This window comes from Aedes albopictus, chromosome 2, assembly GCF_035046485.1.
Source record: "Aedes albopictus strain Foshan chromosome 2, AalbF5, whole genome shotgun sequence".
Taxonomy (NCBI): Eukaryota; Metazoa; Arthropoda; class Insecta; order Diptera; family Culicidae; genus Aedes; species Aedes albopictus.
In genome coordinates this window covers 407415803-407432024 of record NC_085137.1, presented here as the reverse complement: position 1 = coordinate 407432024, position 16222 = coordinate 407415803, and the positions used below count along the sequence as shown (strand labels likewise).

Sequence of the window (16222 nt, the reverse complement as noted above, 5' to 3'; positions counted from 1 at the left end):
GGGCCTGCGGGATAAAGAATTGAGGAAAAAGTTACTCATGGATGATGATGTGAATTTGGAAACCGTGGAAAAAACGATCATTAGTACAGTAGACGTTCGATAAGTGCAACATGTTTACGTTTCAGTTACCGAATGAAATTCGCTAATTGCAACGACTGACAGCCGTCAAACAGTTGTCAAATGCTGTTGGACGCAGCCAGAATGCACTCAAAAACATCGCAATGCAGCTGTAGTGCATCCGAAAAACATCGCAACTCTGTTGACGTTTTGTTTTTGACAGATAGCGGTGCGATAACTGCAAAATTGTTGCACTTAGTGGACTTGCAGTTAAAAAACATTGCAGTTAAACCGTTTGCACCGAGCGAACGTCTACTGTAGTGAGAAGGCAGAAAGTAGGGCTGAACATATGGATGACTTTGGGGAATCAAGCAAGGTGCTTTCGGTTAAGCAGCGACTAGGCAGAAAGTACGGTGAAAATGATCACAGGAGAGATAGTGATAGGCCTCGTAATCGGAGCTGGAGTCGTGATCGAAGCAGGAGTAATGAGCGTAATAGGGGTTACGATCGTAACAGAAGTCGTGGTCGCGAGTGGAACAGGGATTATCGCCAGGATAGTAGTGAGAACCGCGCCAAGAATTTCCATGCTAGTGCTATATGCAACTACTGTAAACGTAAAGGTCATATCCGTAAAAATTGCTGGTTCTTACAAAACACTAATCAAGGAAAGTCTGTGAATTTCGTCGAAAAAGTTGAAACTGTTGCTGCAGAAACTTCGGTCACCGATAAATTCCATAGAATTCAAGTAAATGATACTAGTGATGAGGATTCTGAAATCAGTTGCATGATGATTGGTCGCATTAGCAAAGCTACAGAGGCATGTTTGGTTGATGTAAGAGTACAGGGCATTAAGCTAACAATGGAAGTCGACACGGGTTCAGCAGTAGCGGTCATTAGCGAAATTTTGTATCAGCAAATGTTCTCTTCAATTCCTGTTTCTAAATGTGATAAGAAGCTTGTCGTTGTTAATGGGTCCAAAATTGCTGTAGTGGGGGAAATCACAGTTGAAGTCATTTTGAATGGAGTTACCGCTGACAGAAAACTTATTGTTCTGAAGACAACGAGAAGCTTTACGCCACTTCTTGGTAGAGATTGGATGAAGGTGTTCTACCCAAACTGGAAGGATCAATTTATGCAACCTCGTTCAGTAAACAGCTTGAGTGTTACTGAAGATCCAGATAAGGTTTTGGGTAGGATCAAACAAAAATATTCAAACGTGTTCAATAAAGACTTTACAGAGCCTATTACAGGATTTGAGGCGGAGCTTACGTTGAAATCAGAGCAACCGATTTTCAGAAGAGCGTATCAAGTGCCATTCAAAATAAAGGATAAGTTTTTGGAACATTTGGACATGCTGGAGAAGCAAGGAGTGATCACTCCCATTCAGGCAAGTGAATGGGCCTCTCCAGTAATAGCTGTAATGAAAAAGGACGGAGAAGTTAGAATGGTAATTGACTGCAAAGTATCATTGAATAAAATCTTAATTCCAAATACTTATCCTCTTCCTCTAGCAGAGGACATTTTCGCTTCTTTAGCTGGTTGCAAATTTTTCTGTTCCCTCGACTTAGCTGGTGCATATACACAGTTGCAGTTATCTCAACGCTCAAGGAAATATGTAGTGTAGTGTAGTGTAGTAAATATTATCAAGGGTCTGTACTCATACAATAGGTTGCCTCAAGGGGCTAGTTCTAGTGCTGCCTTGTTCCAGCAAGTTATGGACCAGGTCCTTAAAGGATTGGATGGTGTATGTTGTTATCTTGATGACGTGCTTATAGCTGGAAAAACGCTTGAAGAATGTTTAGACAAGTTGGAGAAAGTTCTTGAAAGGCTCTCCAACGCTAATATTCACGTTAATTTAAAAAAATGTAAATTTTTCGTTACCTCCTTGCAGTATTTAGGACATTTAATTACAGGTGATGGATTATTACCCGCACCAGACAAAATCTCAACTATTGAGAAGGCAAAAACTCCTGTAAATGTCACGGAATTAAAGGCGTATCTTGGTTTGATTAACTATTATAACAAATTTGTTCCCAATGTATCTAGAAAGTTGAAGTGTTTATACAACCTTTTAAAAAAAAGATGTTCGTTTTGATTGGACTAAAGAATGTGACAATGCCTTCAAAGAGAGCGAAGAAAATCTTTTAAATGCAAACCTTCTCGCCTTTTATGACCCTAAGAAGCCTTTGATAGTTGTTACTGATGCTTGCACCTATGGCTTAGGTGGAGTATTAGCACAAGAGGAAAATGGTACTGAGCGTCCAATTTGTTTCACTTCCTTTTCTCTTAATGCTGCTCAAAAAAAGTATCCAATTTTACATTTGGAAGCTTTGGCATTGGTATGTGTTATCAAGAAATTTCATAAGTTTCTATTTGGTCAGCAATTCAAAGTATTTACTGATCACAAACCACTAATTGGTATTTTCGGGAAAGATGGGCGAAACTCTATATTTGTGACTAGGTTACAACGGTACGTAATGGAGCTTTCTATTTACGATTTTGTTATTGAACACCGCCCTGGTACCCAATTAGGAAATGCAGATTTCTGTAGCAGATTCCCGCTTGACCAAAGGATACCAAGTAGTTTGGATCACGAATACATAAAAAGCTTAAATTTTTCCAATGAATTACCCATAGATTTGGCTTTAGTTTCGAAGGAAACTCTTGCAGACAAGCATTTGGCTGATATAATAAAATTTGCGACATTTGGATGGCCAAAAGCTGTTGCAGCTGAATATAGAGATTTTTATGCTCAAAGGTCAAAACTAGAGCTGGTTGACAATGTGATTATGATAGAGGATAAGGTAGTGATACCTGTAGGAAGTAATATAAATAAATTAAATTGTTCGATATTTAATAAGAAATTCTGATAAGTCATTTATTTGGAAGTTCCTTGTTTGAATATAAAAACAAATTAAATGAAGAATTTGATCCAGTGTTCACCATTATATCAAATAACGCGAGAGCGGAGTCGGACACATGCCTACAACCCTGACTTTCATCGAAGCCGAAGACAGGAAGACACGAGCTTTATGCGTGGTGCTGTAGACGTGATGGTGTGCGTGATGTTCGAGCGCATGAACGAACGGAATGAAGGGGACAGATAGATAATCAGAGATTTCAATGAGACAGTTTTGTGAGTGATGTTGTTGAGACTAGATGTGTGGTTGACTTCAATAAAAAAATCAGAATGGAACATGAAAAAAAATGTGTTTTTAATTAAAACGAAGAATTCCTACAATGGCACAGCCGGTGGGAACGTGTGTTGTGTAGTGTTTGAAGAATGTGAATTTAGTGAACTGACTGCAAGCAAGCGGAAGCATCCGGTTTGGATTACACACACGGGCAGCAGCTAAAGATGGCGGAATGCGCTAAACGTGAACGGGTTGGTTTTGGTTACGATGTGCTTGCTAGGATGAGGTAAGGTAAGGTTCTTTTTCAATGGAAAGGCGATTTCTGACAACACCCACACATTTGGGCACAGAGTGTTGAAAGCGGCAAAATTTTGTTTATGTTTGCCTCTCTAATTTTGCTATACGGGTTTTGCTTGTTTGGCTTGGCTGCAGTTTTTAGTTGTTTGTACCTAGGTGCTGCGGATAGAAACGGTTTTATTTCTCAAGCTAGCCAACACACACCAACACACTCCCGGCACACAGCTTGTAAACACGCACGAGCGTTCAATTTTCTTGCAAACACCTCTCTCAGCGCGTTTGTCAAACATGCCGTCGCGACGCTGTTCGGAAATGGTAAACATGATCAATCCACCATTATTCCAATTTTGTTGTCGTGTTCAAAGTTTATTATTTTCCATTCGCGATGGAAATTTGGATGGATAGTTGTTACAAAATTAGCTAAAATGGGCTCAAAACAATATTTATTCTTCTCCTCGCTTTCTAACGGATTGATAGCAGCAAATGGAGATATCGTGACAACAGTTTTGATTATATCCGCAGTACCTAGATAGCAATACTCTCCAATCAAGCACACAGGTACAACAAGGTTTAACATAACCTCTATCTTCAATGTTTGGCTCCCAATGTTTGGCTCCCGCTGAGAGAGCATATTGAGTCAGTCCGCGACACTCAGGTTTGTACAGGTTTGCACCAGTTCCTTAGGCAAATGCTAGCAGGCTTGCACAGAACTATAAATCGACCCGAATTGGGTTGTTTAGTGAATAAAATATTGTTATTTGATAGTTCAATCGATAAAGTGACAGTTCGACCCGAACAAAAAAAAATCCCTATAAAAACTTTAAATGCATTTTTAAAATAGTTCCCGGACCCGAAAATTATGAAATTTTGGATTTCGACTAATTGTTGAGCGGCGAATTCGATAACGAAATAATCCACATACTACTAAAGAACCCAATTTGAATTCTTTTGACGAAATCTCAGTCTTTCGTGGAATACCTTAGAATTGCGTCAAGTGGTGAGTAAGCAGTTTTTGTTTGATCGTGACTAAAAGATAAATAACCTAATTATTGTTTTTTTTACTCAACGGTGTCTCGGTACTTGTTAACACGGGATGGTTTTCTAAACTATATTGAATTATTTTTGTTCTTCATAATGATGGGGTTATGCAATAGAATGATAATAGTTTGAAATTGAGTCGAAATTGTCTTAATTTTTTTAATCATGAAACGTTGGATATGAAACAAACATAAAATTGGACATTGGAAATATATTTATTTGTGTGTTTTTCTGCTTGTTTTATTTACTAATAACACTATGGTAATTCAAATTAAAAAGAGTGTTTTTTTTTTGTATTGGCGGCCACGATATTTTTGTACGAAAAGTAAGCCAGTAGTTGTAGACAGTTTTGTGAATTGATAGCAATGACAATCTAATCGAACTATGAATTAAATTTTCCCAGGCTTACGTGTAATGTTTGAATGAACAGATTTCAAGACATGATGTTCTGGTCAGAGATTGTGAAACTATTGCAAGACCAGTTTTTTAATGAGACTCTCGAGTTGATGCATAAGGATGCGTTGGATTCGGGTGGATCTATAGAAAGAAAATCCAAACCCTCGAGCGGGTTGGTGCGTCTCTGAGGAGGCGTTGCATCCAGTTGGGTTCTCTGATTTTGTGCTTGATAGATTCTTCTGGAGCCTGGTAAGCTCCATCCAAGACAGCAAGATCAAAATCAGCTGTTGTGTTTTCATGAGAGGTAGAATATGTTGAGTGAGACTAGCATAGTAATGAGACTGGAAATTTCTGATTTTGTGCTTGATGGATTCTTCTGGAGCCTGGTAAGCTCCATCCAAGAGAGCAAGATCAAAATCAGCAGTTGTGTTTGCATGAGAGGTAGAATATGTTGAGTGAGACTAGCATAGTAATGAGATTAGAAATTTCTGATTTTGTGCTTGATGAGTTCTTCTGGAGCCTGGTAAGCTCCATCCAAGAGAGCAAGATCAAAATCAGCAGTTGTGTTATCATGAGAGGTAAAATATGTTGAGTGAGACTAGCATAGTAATGAGACTGGAAATTTCTGATTTTGTGCTTGATGGATTCTTCTGGAGCCTGGTAAGCTCCATCCAAGAGAGCAAGATCAAAATCAGCAGTTGTGTTTGCATGAGAGGTAGAATATGTTGAGTGAGACTAGCATAGTAATGAGATTAGAAATTTCTGATTTTGTGCTTGATGAGTTCTTCTGGAGCCTGGTAAGCTCCATCCAAGAGAGCAAGATCAAAATCAGCAGTTGTGTTATCATGAGAGGTAAAATATGTTGAGTGAGACTAGCATAGTAATGAGACTGGAAATTTCTGATTTTGTGCTTGATAGATTCTTCTGGAGCCTGGTAAGCTCCATCCAAGACAGCAAGATCAAAATCAGCTGTTGTGTTTTCATGAGAGGTAGAATATGTTGAGTGAGACTAGCATAGTAATGAGACTGGAAATTTCTGATTTTGTGCTTGATGGATTCTTCTGGAGCCTGGTAAGCTCCATCCAAGAGAGCAAGATCAAAATCAGCATGTATTTTCATGAGAGGTAGAATATGTTGAGTGAGACTAGCATAGTAATGAGATTAGACATTTCTGATTTTGTGCTTGATGGATTCTTCTGGAGCCTCATCAGCTCCATCCAAGAAAGCAAGATCAAAATCAGCATGTATTTTCATGAGAGGTAGAATATGTTGAGTGAGACTAGCATAGTAATGAGATTAGAAATTTCTGATTTTGTGCTTGATGGATTCTTCTGGAGCCTCATCAGCTCCATCCAAGAGCAAGATCATATTCAGCAGTTGTGTTTTCATGAGAGGAAGAATATGTTGAGTGAGACTAGCATAGTAATGCGATTAGAAATTTCTGATTTTGTGCTTGATGAATTCTTCTGAAGCCTGGTAAGCTCCATCCAAGAGAGCAAGATCAAAATCAGCAGTTGTGTTATCATGAGCGGTAAAATATGTTGAGTGAGACTAGCATAGTAATGAGAATGGAAATTTCTGATTTTGTGCTTGATGGATTCTTCTGGAGCCTGGTAAGCTCCATCCAAGAGAGCAAGATCAAAATCAGCAGTTGTGTTTTCATGAGATTAAGAATATGTTGAGTGAGACTGGCATAGTAATGAGATTAGAAATTTCTGATTTTGTGCTTGATGGATTCTTCTGGAGCCTGGTAAGCTCCATCCAAGAGAGCAAGATCAAAATCAGCAGTTGTGTTTTTGTGAGAGGTAGAATATGTTGAGTGAGACTAGCATAGTAATGAGACTGGAAATTTCTGATTTTGTGCTTGATGGATTCTTCTGAAGCCTGGTAAGCTCCATCCAAGAGAGCAAGATCAAAATCAGCTGTTGTGTTTTTGTGAGAGGTAGAATATGTTGAGTGAGACTAGCATAGTAATGAGACTGGAAATTTCTGATTTTGTGCTTGATGGATTCTTCTGGAGACTGGTAAGCTCCATCCAAGAGAGCAAGATCAAAATCAGCTGTTGTGTTTTCATGAGAGGTAGAATATGTTAAGTGAGACTAGCATAGTAATGAGATAAGAAATTTCTGATTTTATGCTTGATGGATTCTTCTGGAGCCTGGTAAGCTCCATCCAAGAGAGCAAGATCAAAATCAGCTGTTGTGTTTTCATGAGAGGTAGAATATGTTAAGTGAGACTAGCATAGTAATGAGATAAGAAATTTCTGATTTTATGCTTGATGGATTCTTCTGGAGACTGGTAAGCTCCATCCAAGAGAGCAAGATCAAAATCAGCAGTTGTGTTTTCATGAGAGGTAGAATATGTTAAGTGAGACTAGCATAGTAATGAGATAAGAAATTTCTGATTTTATGCTTGATGGATTCTTCTGGAGCCTGGTAAGCTCCATCCAAGAGAGCAAGATCAAAATCAGCTGTTGTGTTTTCATGAGAGGTAGAATATGTTAAGTGAGACTAGCATAGTAATGAGATAAGAAATTTCTGATTTTATGCTTGATGGATTCTTCTGGAGACTGGTAAGCTCCATCCAAGAGAGCAAGATCAAAATCAGCAGTTGTGTTTTCATGAGAGGAAGAATATGTTAAGTGAGACTAGCATAGTAATGAGATTAGACATTTCTGATTTTGTGCTTGATGGATTCTTCTGGAGCCTGGTAAGCTCCATACAAGAGAGCAAGATCAAAATCAGCAGTTGTGTTTTCATGAGAGGAAGAATATGTTAAGTGAGACTAGCATAGTAATGAGATAAGAAATTTCTGATTTTATGCTTGATAGATTCTTCTGGAGCCTGGTAAGCTCCATCCAAGAGAGCAAGATCAAAATCAGCTGTTGTGTTTTTGTGAGAGGTAGAATATGTTGAGTGAGACTAGCATAGTAATGAAACTGGAAATTTCTGATTTTGTGCTTGATGGATTCTTCTGGAGCCTGGTGAGCTCCATCCAAGAGAGCAAGATCAAAATCAGCAGTTGTGTTTTCATGAGAGGAAGAATATGTTAAGTGAGACTAGCATAGTAATGAGATTAGAAATTTCTGATTTTGTGCTTGATGGATTCTTCTGGAGCCTGGTAAGCTCCATACAAGAGAGCAAGATCAAAATCAGCAGTTGTGTTTTCATGAGAGGAAGAATATGTTAAGTGAGACTAGCATAGTAATGAGATAAGAAATTTCTGATTTTGTGCTTGATGGATTCTTCTGGAGCCTGGTAAGCTCCATCCAAGAGAGCAAGATCAAAATCAGCTGTTGTGTTTTTGTGAGAGGTAGAATATGTTGAGTGAGACTAGCATAGTAATGAGACTGGAAATTTCTGATTTTGTGCTTGATGGATTCTTCTGGAGCCTGGTAAGCTCCATACAAGAGAGCAAGATCAAAATCAGCAGTTGTGTTTTCATGAGAGGTAGAATATGTTGAGTGAGACTAGCATAGTAATAAGATTGGAAATTTTTGATTTTGTGCTTGATGGATTCTTCTGGATCCTGGTAAGCTCCATCCAAGAGAGCAAGATCAAAATCAGCTGTTGTGTTTTCATGAGAGGTAGAATATGTTGAGTGAGACTAGCATAGTAATGAGATAAGAAATTTTCCTGATTTTGTGCTTGATGGATTCATCTGGAGCCTGGTAAGCTCCATCCAAGAGAGCAAGATCAAAATCAGCAGTTGTGTTTTCATGAGAGGTAGAATATGGTGAGTGAGACTAGCATAGTAATGAGACTGGAAATTTCTGATTTTGTGCTTGATGGATGCTTCTGGAGCCTGGTAAGCTCCATTCAAGAGAGCAAGATCAAAATCAGCAGTTGTGTTTTTGTGAGAGGTAGAATATGTTGAGTGAGACTAGCATAGTAATGAGACTGGAAATTTCTGATTTTGTGCTTGATGGATTCTTCTGGAGCCTGGTAAGCTCCATTCAATAGAGCAAGATCAAAATCAGCAGTTGTGTTTTCATGAGAGGTAGAATATGGTGAGTGAGACTAGCATAGTAATGAGACTGGAAATTTCTGATTTTGTGCTTGATGGATTCTTCTGGAGCCTGGTAAGCTCCATTCAAGGGAGCAAGATCAAAAACAGCAGTTGTGTTTTTGTGAGAGGTAGAATATGTTGAGTGAGACTAGCATAGTAATGAGACTGGAAATTTCTGATTTTGTGCTTGATGGATTCTTCTGGAGCCTGGTAAGCTCCATCCAAGAGAGCAAGATCAAGATCAGCAGTTGTGTTTTCATGAGAGGTAGAATATGTTGAGTGAGACTAGCATAGTAATAAGACTGGAAATTTCTGATTTTGTGCTTGATGGATTCTTCTGGAGCCTGGTAAGCTCCATCCAAGAGAGCAAGATCAAAATCAGCAGTTGTGCTTTCGTGATAGGTAGAATATGTTGAGTGAGACTAGCATAGTAATGAGATTAGAAATTTCTGATTTTGTGCTTGATGGATTCTTCTGGAGCCTGGTAAGCTCCATCCAAGAGAGCAAGATCAAAATCAGCAGTTGTGCTTTCGTGATAGGTAGAATATGTTGAGTGAGACTAGCATAGTAATGAGATTAGAAATTTCTGATTTTGTGCTTGATGGATTCTTCAGGAGCCTGGTAAGCTCCATCCAAGAGAGCAAGATCAAGATCAGCAGTTGTGTTTTCATGAGAGGTAGAATATGTTGAGTGAGACTAGCATAGTAATGAGACTGGAAATTTCTGATTTTGTGCTTGATGGATTCTTCTGGAGCCTGGTAAGCTCCATCCAAGAGAGCAAGATCAAAATCAGCAGTTGTGCTTTCGTGATAGGTGGAATATGTTGAGTGAGACTAGCATAGTAATGAGATTTGAAATGTCTGATTTTGTGCTTGATGGATTCTTCTGGAGCCTGGTAAGCTCCATCCAAGAGAGCAAGATCAAAATCAGCTGTTGTGTTTTTGTGAGAGGTTGAATATATTGAGTGAGACTAGCATAGTAATGAGATAAGAAATTTCTGATTTTGTGCTTGATGGATTCTTCTGGAGCCTGGTAAGCTCCATCCAAGAGAGCAAGATCAAAATCAGCAGTTGTGTTTTCATGAGAGGTAGAATATGTTGAGTGAGACTAGCATAGTAATGAGACTGGAAATTTCTGATTTTGTGCTTGATGGATTCTTCTGGAGCCTGGTAAGCTCCATCCAAGAGAGCAAGATCAAAATCAGCTGTTGTGTTTTCATGAGAGGTAGAATATGTTAAGTGAGACTAGCATAGTAATGAGATTAGAAATTTCTGATTTTGTGCTTGATGGATTCTTCTGGAGCCTCATCAGCTCCATCCAAAAGAGCAAGATCATATTCAGCAGTTGTGTTTTCATGAGAGGAAGAATATGTTAAGTGAGACTAGCATAGTAATGAGATTAGAAATTTTTGATTTTGTGCTTGATGGATTCTTCTGGAGCCTCATCAGCTCCATGCAAGAGAGCAAGATCATATTCAGCAGTTGTGTTTTCATGAGAGGAAGAATATGTTGAGTGAGACTAGCATAGTAATGAGACTGGAAATTTCTGATTTTGTGCTTGATGGATTCTTCTGGAGCCTGGTAAGCTCCATCCAAGAGAGCAAGATCAAAATCAGCAGTTGTGTTTTCATGAGAGGTAGAATATGTTGAGTGAGACTAGCATAGTAATGAGATAAGAAATTTCTGATTTTGTGCTTGATGGATTCTTCTGGAGCCTGGTAAGCTCCATCCAAGAGAGCAAGATCAAGATCAGCAGTTGTGTTTTCATGAGAGGTAGAATATGTTGAGTGAGACTAGCATAGTAATGAGACTGGAAATTTCTGATTTTGTGCTTGATGGATTCTTCTGGAGCCTGGTAAGCTCCATCCAAGAGAGCAAGATCAAGATCAGCAGTTGTGTTTTCATGAGAGGTAGAATATGTTGAGTGAGACTAGCATAGTAAAGAGACTGGAAATTTCTGATTTTGTGCTTGATGGATTCTTCTGGAGCCTGGTAAGCTCCATCCGAGAGAGCAAGATCAAAATCAGCAGTTGTGCTTTCGTGATAGGTAGAATATGTTGAGTGAGACTAGCATAGTAATGAGATTTGAAATGTCTGATTTTGTGCTTGATGGATTCTTCTGGAGCCTGGTAAGCTCCATCCAAGAGAGCAAGATCAAAATCAGCTGTTGTGTTTTTGTGAGAGGTAGAATATATTGAGTGAGACTAGCATAGTAATGAGATAAGAAATTTCTGATTTTGTGCTTGATGGATTCTTCTGGAGCCTGGTAAGCTCCATCCAAGAGAGCAAGATCAAAATCTGCATCTAATCAGGATCTATTGAGATAAAGTCCAAACCCTCGAGCGGGTTGGTGCGTCTCTGAGGAGGCGTCAGATCCGGTTGGATCTATTTAGATAAAATCCAAACCCTCGAGCGGGTTGGTGCGTCTCTGAGGAGGCGTCAGATCCGGTTGGATCTATTTAGATAAAATCCAAACCCTCGAGCGGGTTGGTGCGTCTCTGAGGAGGCGTCAGATCCGGTTGGATCTAGGGTAATTCGCTAATTGTTGAACACTACCCAAATGTTGAACAGTTTCTGAATATTTTATTATAAATCTTACTTAAGTAATTTTCATCCAACGTAAACGTATGATGTAGATGCATATACATGCGGGTCACGATATTGCGCTAATTAATTTACAAAATTATACATATTTTATGTCAAAAAAATTGATTGAAAATTCAGTATCACTGATGACACGAAAACTACACAATTCTTAAGATTAATGTTAAGAAATTGCTGTTACGAAATAAGCTTTGCGGGCAAATCAACCACAAATATCAAAGGCACACCATAGTTACAAGAACTGGAAGAATGTCCTTAACAATTTAACATTGTTTAAACTCACATTTTCATTGTAATTTAGTTTTAAAAAATATTTTTCTTATCACACTATCATTATGCATCCATGATCCAATTGTTGAACACTGGCATAACCTACGATGTTAGCATGACTGCTAGAATTTTTTTTCACTTCACCTAACCGTGCATATCATGGGGTTTCAAGGGCGTTCCAGGGATGTTCTAGGGGTGTTCCAGTGGGCTTCAGAAACATTCCAGTGGTTTTCAATGGGTTTCAAGGGCACTCCAGAGTTGTTCAAGAGGAATTCAGAGTGTTTAAGGGGGTTCCAGGGGTATTTCAAGGCGTTCCAGGAAGTTCAGGAGAAACCCACGTGTTTTCAAGGGATTTCAGGGTAGTTCCATGTGTGTTCTTGGGGGTTGAATGGGTCCCATGGGTTTCCAGAAGTGTTTCAGGGGCTTTTATAGGCATACTTTTTGTGGGAATGACGTGTGACTCGTACGCGTGTCTTTAACAAACTGATTTATTATGCTCTCGAGATACTGTACAAAGGTATGGTGTGTGACTGTGTGTGTGATCTATGTTTGCGTCTATGATGTATATGAACATTAACGAGGGGCTATTCAACACTAATCATGTTACACTTTTCTTATGTCGTTTTCGCTTCTAATCAAATCTTTTCAGCCATTTTTGCATCTAGTCATGTTTGAAACGATTTCAGTCCACTAGAGCTATCTTCAAATGAGTGATTCCTTGTCATTTAAATGAATTGCCACTAGCTCGGACTAGCTGGGCACAAAACACGAAAAACCCGGAAAAAATCCGCCAGAGTGAAAAAATATCGGATGTCGGGTCAAAGTCGGGTCAAATTTTATCAAATGTTGGACCACTGTTGGACTCACATCGGATAACTGTTGGGTCTATGTTGGGTTTGGTGGCCAAAATAAAAACAGGTGAATGATAGGTTGATGTCGGGTTATACGTCATCAATTACGAACAAAGCTTCAACCGTTCAACAATTGGCGAGAACCGTCCAACATTAGGATGAGCTAGCTTAAGGAAGCGTTCAACATTTGGGTTACAGACTTCCCATACAAATGTTCTATTTTCTCTTAGAAAGTGGTATTTAAGGGAATACAAATTTAATGGGCAGTATTAGGGATGAGTAGATCTAGACGTTCACTGGATATTTTTCATCTAAAGTGGAATTATACACGGAAAAACGAACGAAAACCAAAATGCCAGTACTAACCGTTCAACAATTGGTGAATTACCCTATTTAGATAAAATCCAAACCCTCGAGCGGGTTGGTGCGTCTCTGAGGAGGCGTCAGATCCGGTTGGATCTATTTAGATAAAATCCAAACCCTCGAGCGGGTTGGTGCGTCTCTGAGGAGGCGTCAGATCCGGTTGGATCTATTTAGATAAAATCCAAACCCTCGAGCGGGTTGGTGCGTCTCTGAGGAGGCGTCAGATCCGGTTGGATCTATTTAGATAAAATCCAAACCCTCGAGCGGGTTGGTGCGTCTCTGAGGAGGCGTCAGATCCGGTTGGATCTATTGAGAGAAAATCCATACGCTCGAGCGGGTTGATGCGTCTCTGATGAGGCGTTTGTTCCAAATGGATCCAATGAGAGAAATTTGATTGATATTATTCATCCTGAAGTATCCTCGAGAGAATTGATAAGTTTGGAAACTATTTGATTGACTATGACTTACTCTGAAAAATAGCCCTGATCCTGATGGATCATATTGATCAATTTATCCTAGAGCGTACTGATGAAAGATAACTATTGATAATATCCAGTTTTCCAATGGCGGTCGATCTGTATGGATCAGATTGGCAGTTTTTTTTAAGGATTGATGAGTCCTTGATTTACATAACATCCGAATGGATCATATTGAAAAACATTATACATTTGAGCACTTTGACGGTGAGTAATTGATTACAATGCGAATAATGTTCCAAGTTCGCCAATCCTTGGTTTTGTTAATTTTTAATATAATCATCGCTTCTATTATAATCCCTATGATTAAAATCCGAGTTTATGCATATTATCATAGCAGCTGTTCTAGTATCTACTTTATTCATAGCTACAAAACATGATTAATGGGAATTAATGATTACATTTGAATTATACTTAATATATTTTTTTATTTATTTACAGGTTTTCTTTATTATTTTTGCAGGTTTTATTTTTTTATTTTTAAATTTCTTTTTATTTGTGAATTTTAACTTAGGCTAATTCTTCACAAATTTTTGCAGGTGTCAAAGCTCTATTTTTTTGTTTATTACTAAACAATTTAATTCCAATATTTTTCAAATCTTGAAAAATATGTTGTTAGAGTAGGGGAGAAGGAGGATGTAGGAAGTAATATAAATAAATTAAATTGTTCGATATTTAATAAGAAATTCTGATAAGTCATTTATTTGGAAGTTCCTTGTTTGAATATAAAAACAAATTAAATGAAGAATTTGATCCAGTGTTCACCATTATAACAAATAACGCGAGAGCGGAGTCGGACACATGCCTACAACCCTGACTTTCATCGAAGCCGAAGACAGGAAGACACGAGCTTTATGCGTGGTGCTGTAGACGTGATGGTGTGCGTGATGTTCGAGCGCATGAACGAACGGAATGAAGGGGACAGATAGATAATCAGAGATTTCAATGAGACAGTTTTGTGAGTGATGTTGTTGAGACTAGATGTGTGGTTGACTTCAATAAAAAAAATCAGAATGGAACATAAAAAAAAATGTGTTTTTAATTAAAACGAAGAATTCCTACAATACCTTATTCTTTAAGAGAAGGAGTGTTGAAACTATTGCACACAAATCACCAGGGAATGGTAAAAATGAAAACTTTGGCTCGAAGGGCAGTTTATTGGCCTGGACTTACAGCGGATATAGAGGATTTCGTGAAATCCTGCAATTGTTGCGCTAAAATGGAAATCATAAGAAAACCAGATGTATCTGGTTCTTGGATAGCTACTACTCGTCCTTTTAGTCGTTTACATGCAGATTTCTTTTACCTTGAGGGGAATAATTTCCTTTTGATTGTGGACAGTCACACTAAGTGGCTTGAGGTCGCATGGATGCGTTCAGGAACAACAGCAAGAATGGTAAATAAAAAATTTGCTTCTACACTCAGAAATAAAAGTATACTCGGAATTACTATTATTTATGCATTTTGTATCCGCATCTCTCTCACGCTCTTTCTGTTTTCATACTATCTGCCGTTTAGCCTTGGTTGAAGAGAAGTGTTTCGTCAACCCAGGCGAAGCACCAGATAGCATGAAAACAGAAAGAGAGTGAGAGAGATGCGGATACAAAATGCATAAATAATAGTAATTCCGTGTATACTTTTATTTCTGAGTGTATGTTTGCGAGGTTCGGGTTACCGGATGTGGTAGTCACGGATGGTGGGCCACCATTCAATTCGCATGAGTTCATTGGGTTTTTGGAGAATCATGGCGTCAAGGTATTGAAAAGTCCGCCTTATCATCCAGCCAGTAATGGACAAGCTGAAAGGATGGTGAGAGTGGCCAAAGAGGTACTGAAAAAGTTTTTACTTGATAATAAAACCAAAACTTTGGATGTTGAAGACACATTAAACTTATTTTTAATTAACTACAGAAATAGTAGCGCTGGAGAAGATGGAACATTTCCTTCAGAAAAAATGCTTTCATTTAAGCCAAAAATGCTGTTGGATTTGATTAATCCCAAAAAAACATATAAGAATCACTTGACAAATGCTAAGCAACATTCTAGAAAATCCGAACTAGAAGAAGAGGAATTAGAAATAACTTCTGATGTACCACAAAATGATTTGGACAAACTCGTAGCGGGCGATAAGCTATACTATGAGAATGTTAACAAATTTCCAAGATGGTTAGAGGCTGTATTTGTAAAGCGCATATCTGATAATATTTTCCAGATTCTGGTTGGTAAACACAAGACCAACGCGCACAGACGACAGTTGAAGGCGGCATACGAATCCAAACGAGGTAGAACGAAGGTACATCTTCCAAACACCACGACGAACAAGCGTAGAAGGGACTCGATCGAAGAGGAAGGTGATTTCCTTGGGTTCTCGGAGAACTCGATGCCTCCAGCCATCCACGAGAGGAAGAAGATCAAGCAAGTTAGAAGTCCTATCAAAACGCGATCGAAGACTGCGCAAAACAGCGGGACAGGAACACGCTGAAGCTGTGGTGTCAACGAGTTTGATTTCGAAGAATTAAAGTGATTTGAATTATTGAAATATCCAATCGAATTTTGTAAATTAAAATGATGGTCTTTTCTAAAGAAGGGAGAACTGTAGTATCTACCCTGATCTGAGTAAACTACTGTAAGAGTGTTATCAAATAAGAGTCTTGTGAGAGACTTGAGAGTAAGGAATAAAGCAGAGTCAGTTTGTTACTAGCCGTTGCATGAGACGGAGACGAAACCCAA

The 16222-nt window shown here is 38.7% G+C and overlaps 1 protein-coding gene across 1 annotated transcript; it reads left to right on the top strand.

Moving 5' to 3' along the window:
- Positions 1-380: 380 nt before the first annotated feature.
- On the top strand, positions 381-16222 carry LOC134288456 (uncharacterized protein K02A2.6-like). Its single transcript, XM_062853390.1, has 2 exons — positions 381-1504; positions 15705-16222. Exons 1-2 carry the CDS (start codon positions 407-409, stop codon positions 15972-15974), a joined length of 1368 nt encoding a protein of 455 aa, XP_062709374.1. The 5' UTR covers positions 381-406; the 3' UTR covers positions 15975-16222.

What these genes read in the sequence shown, in the direction of transcription:
- LOC134288456 (XM_062853390.1), top strand. Translation starts at nt 407, where the DNA reads ATGGATGACTTTGGGGAATCAAGCAAGGTGCTTTCGGTTAAGCAGCGA. An exon ending in AGGACGGAGAAGTTAGAATG is followed by an intron (nt 1,505 to 15,704) that starts GTAATTGACTGC and finishes AATATTTTCCAG; the next exon opens with ATTCTGGTTGGTAAACACAA.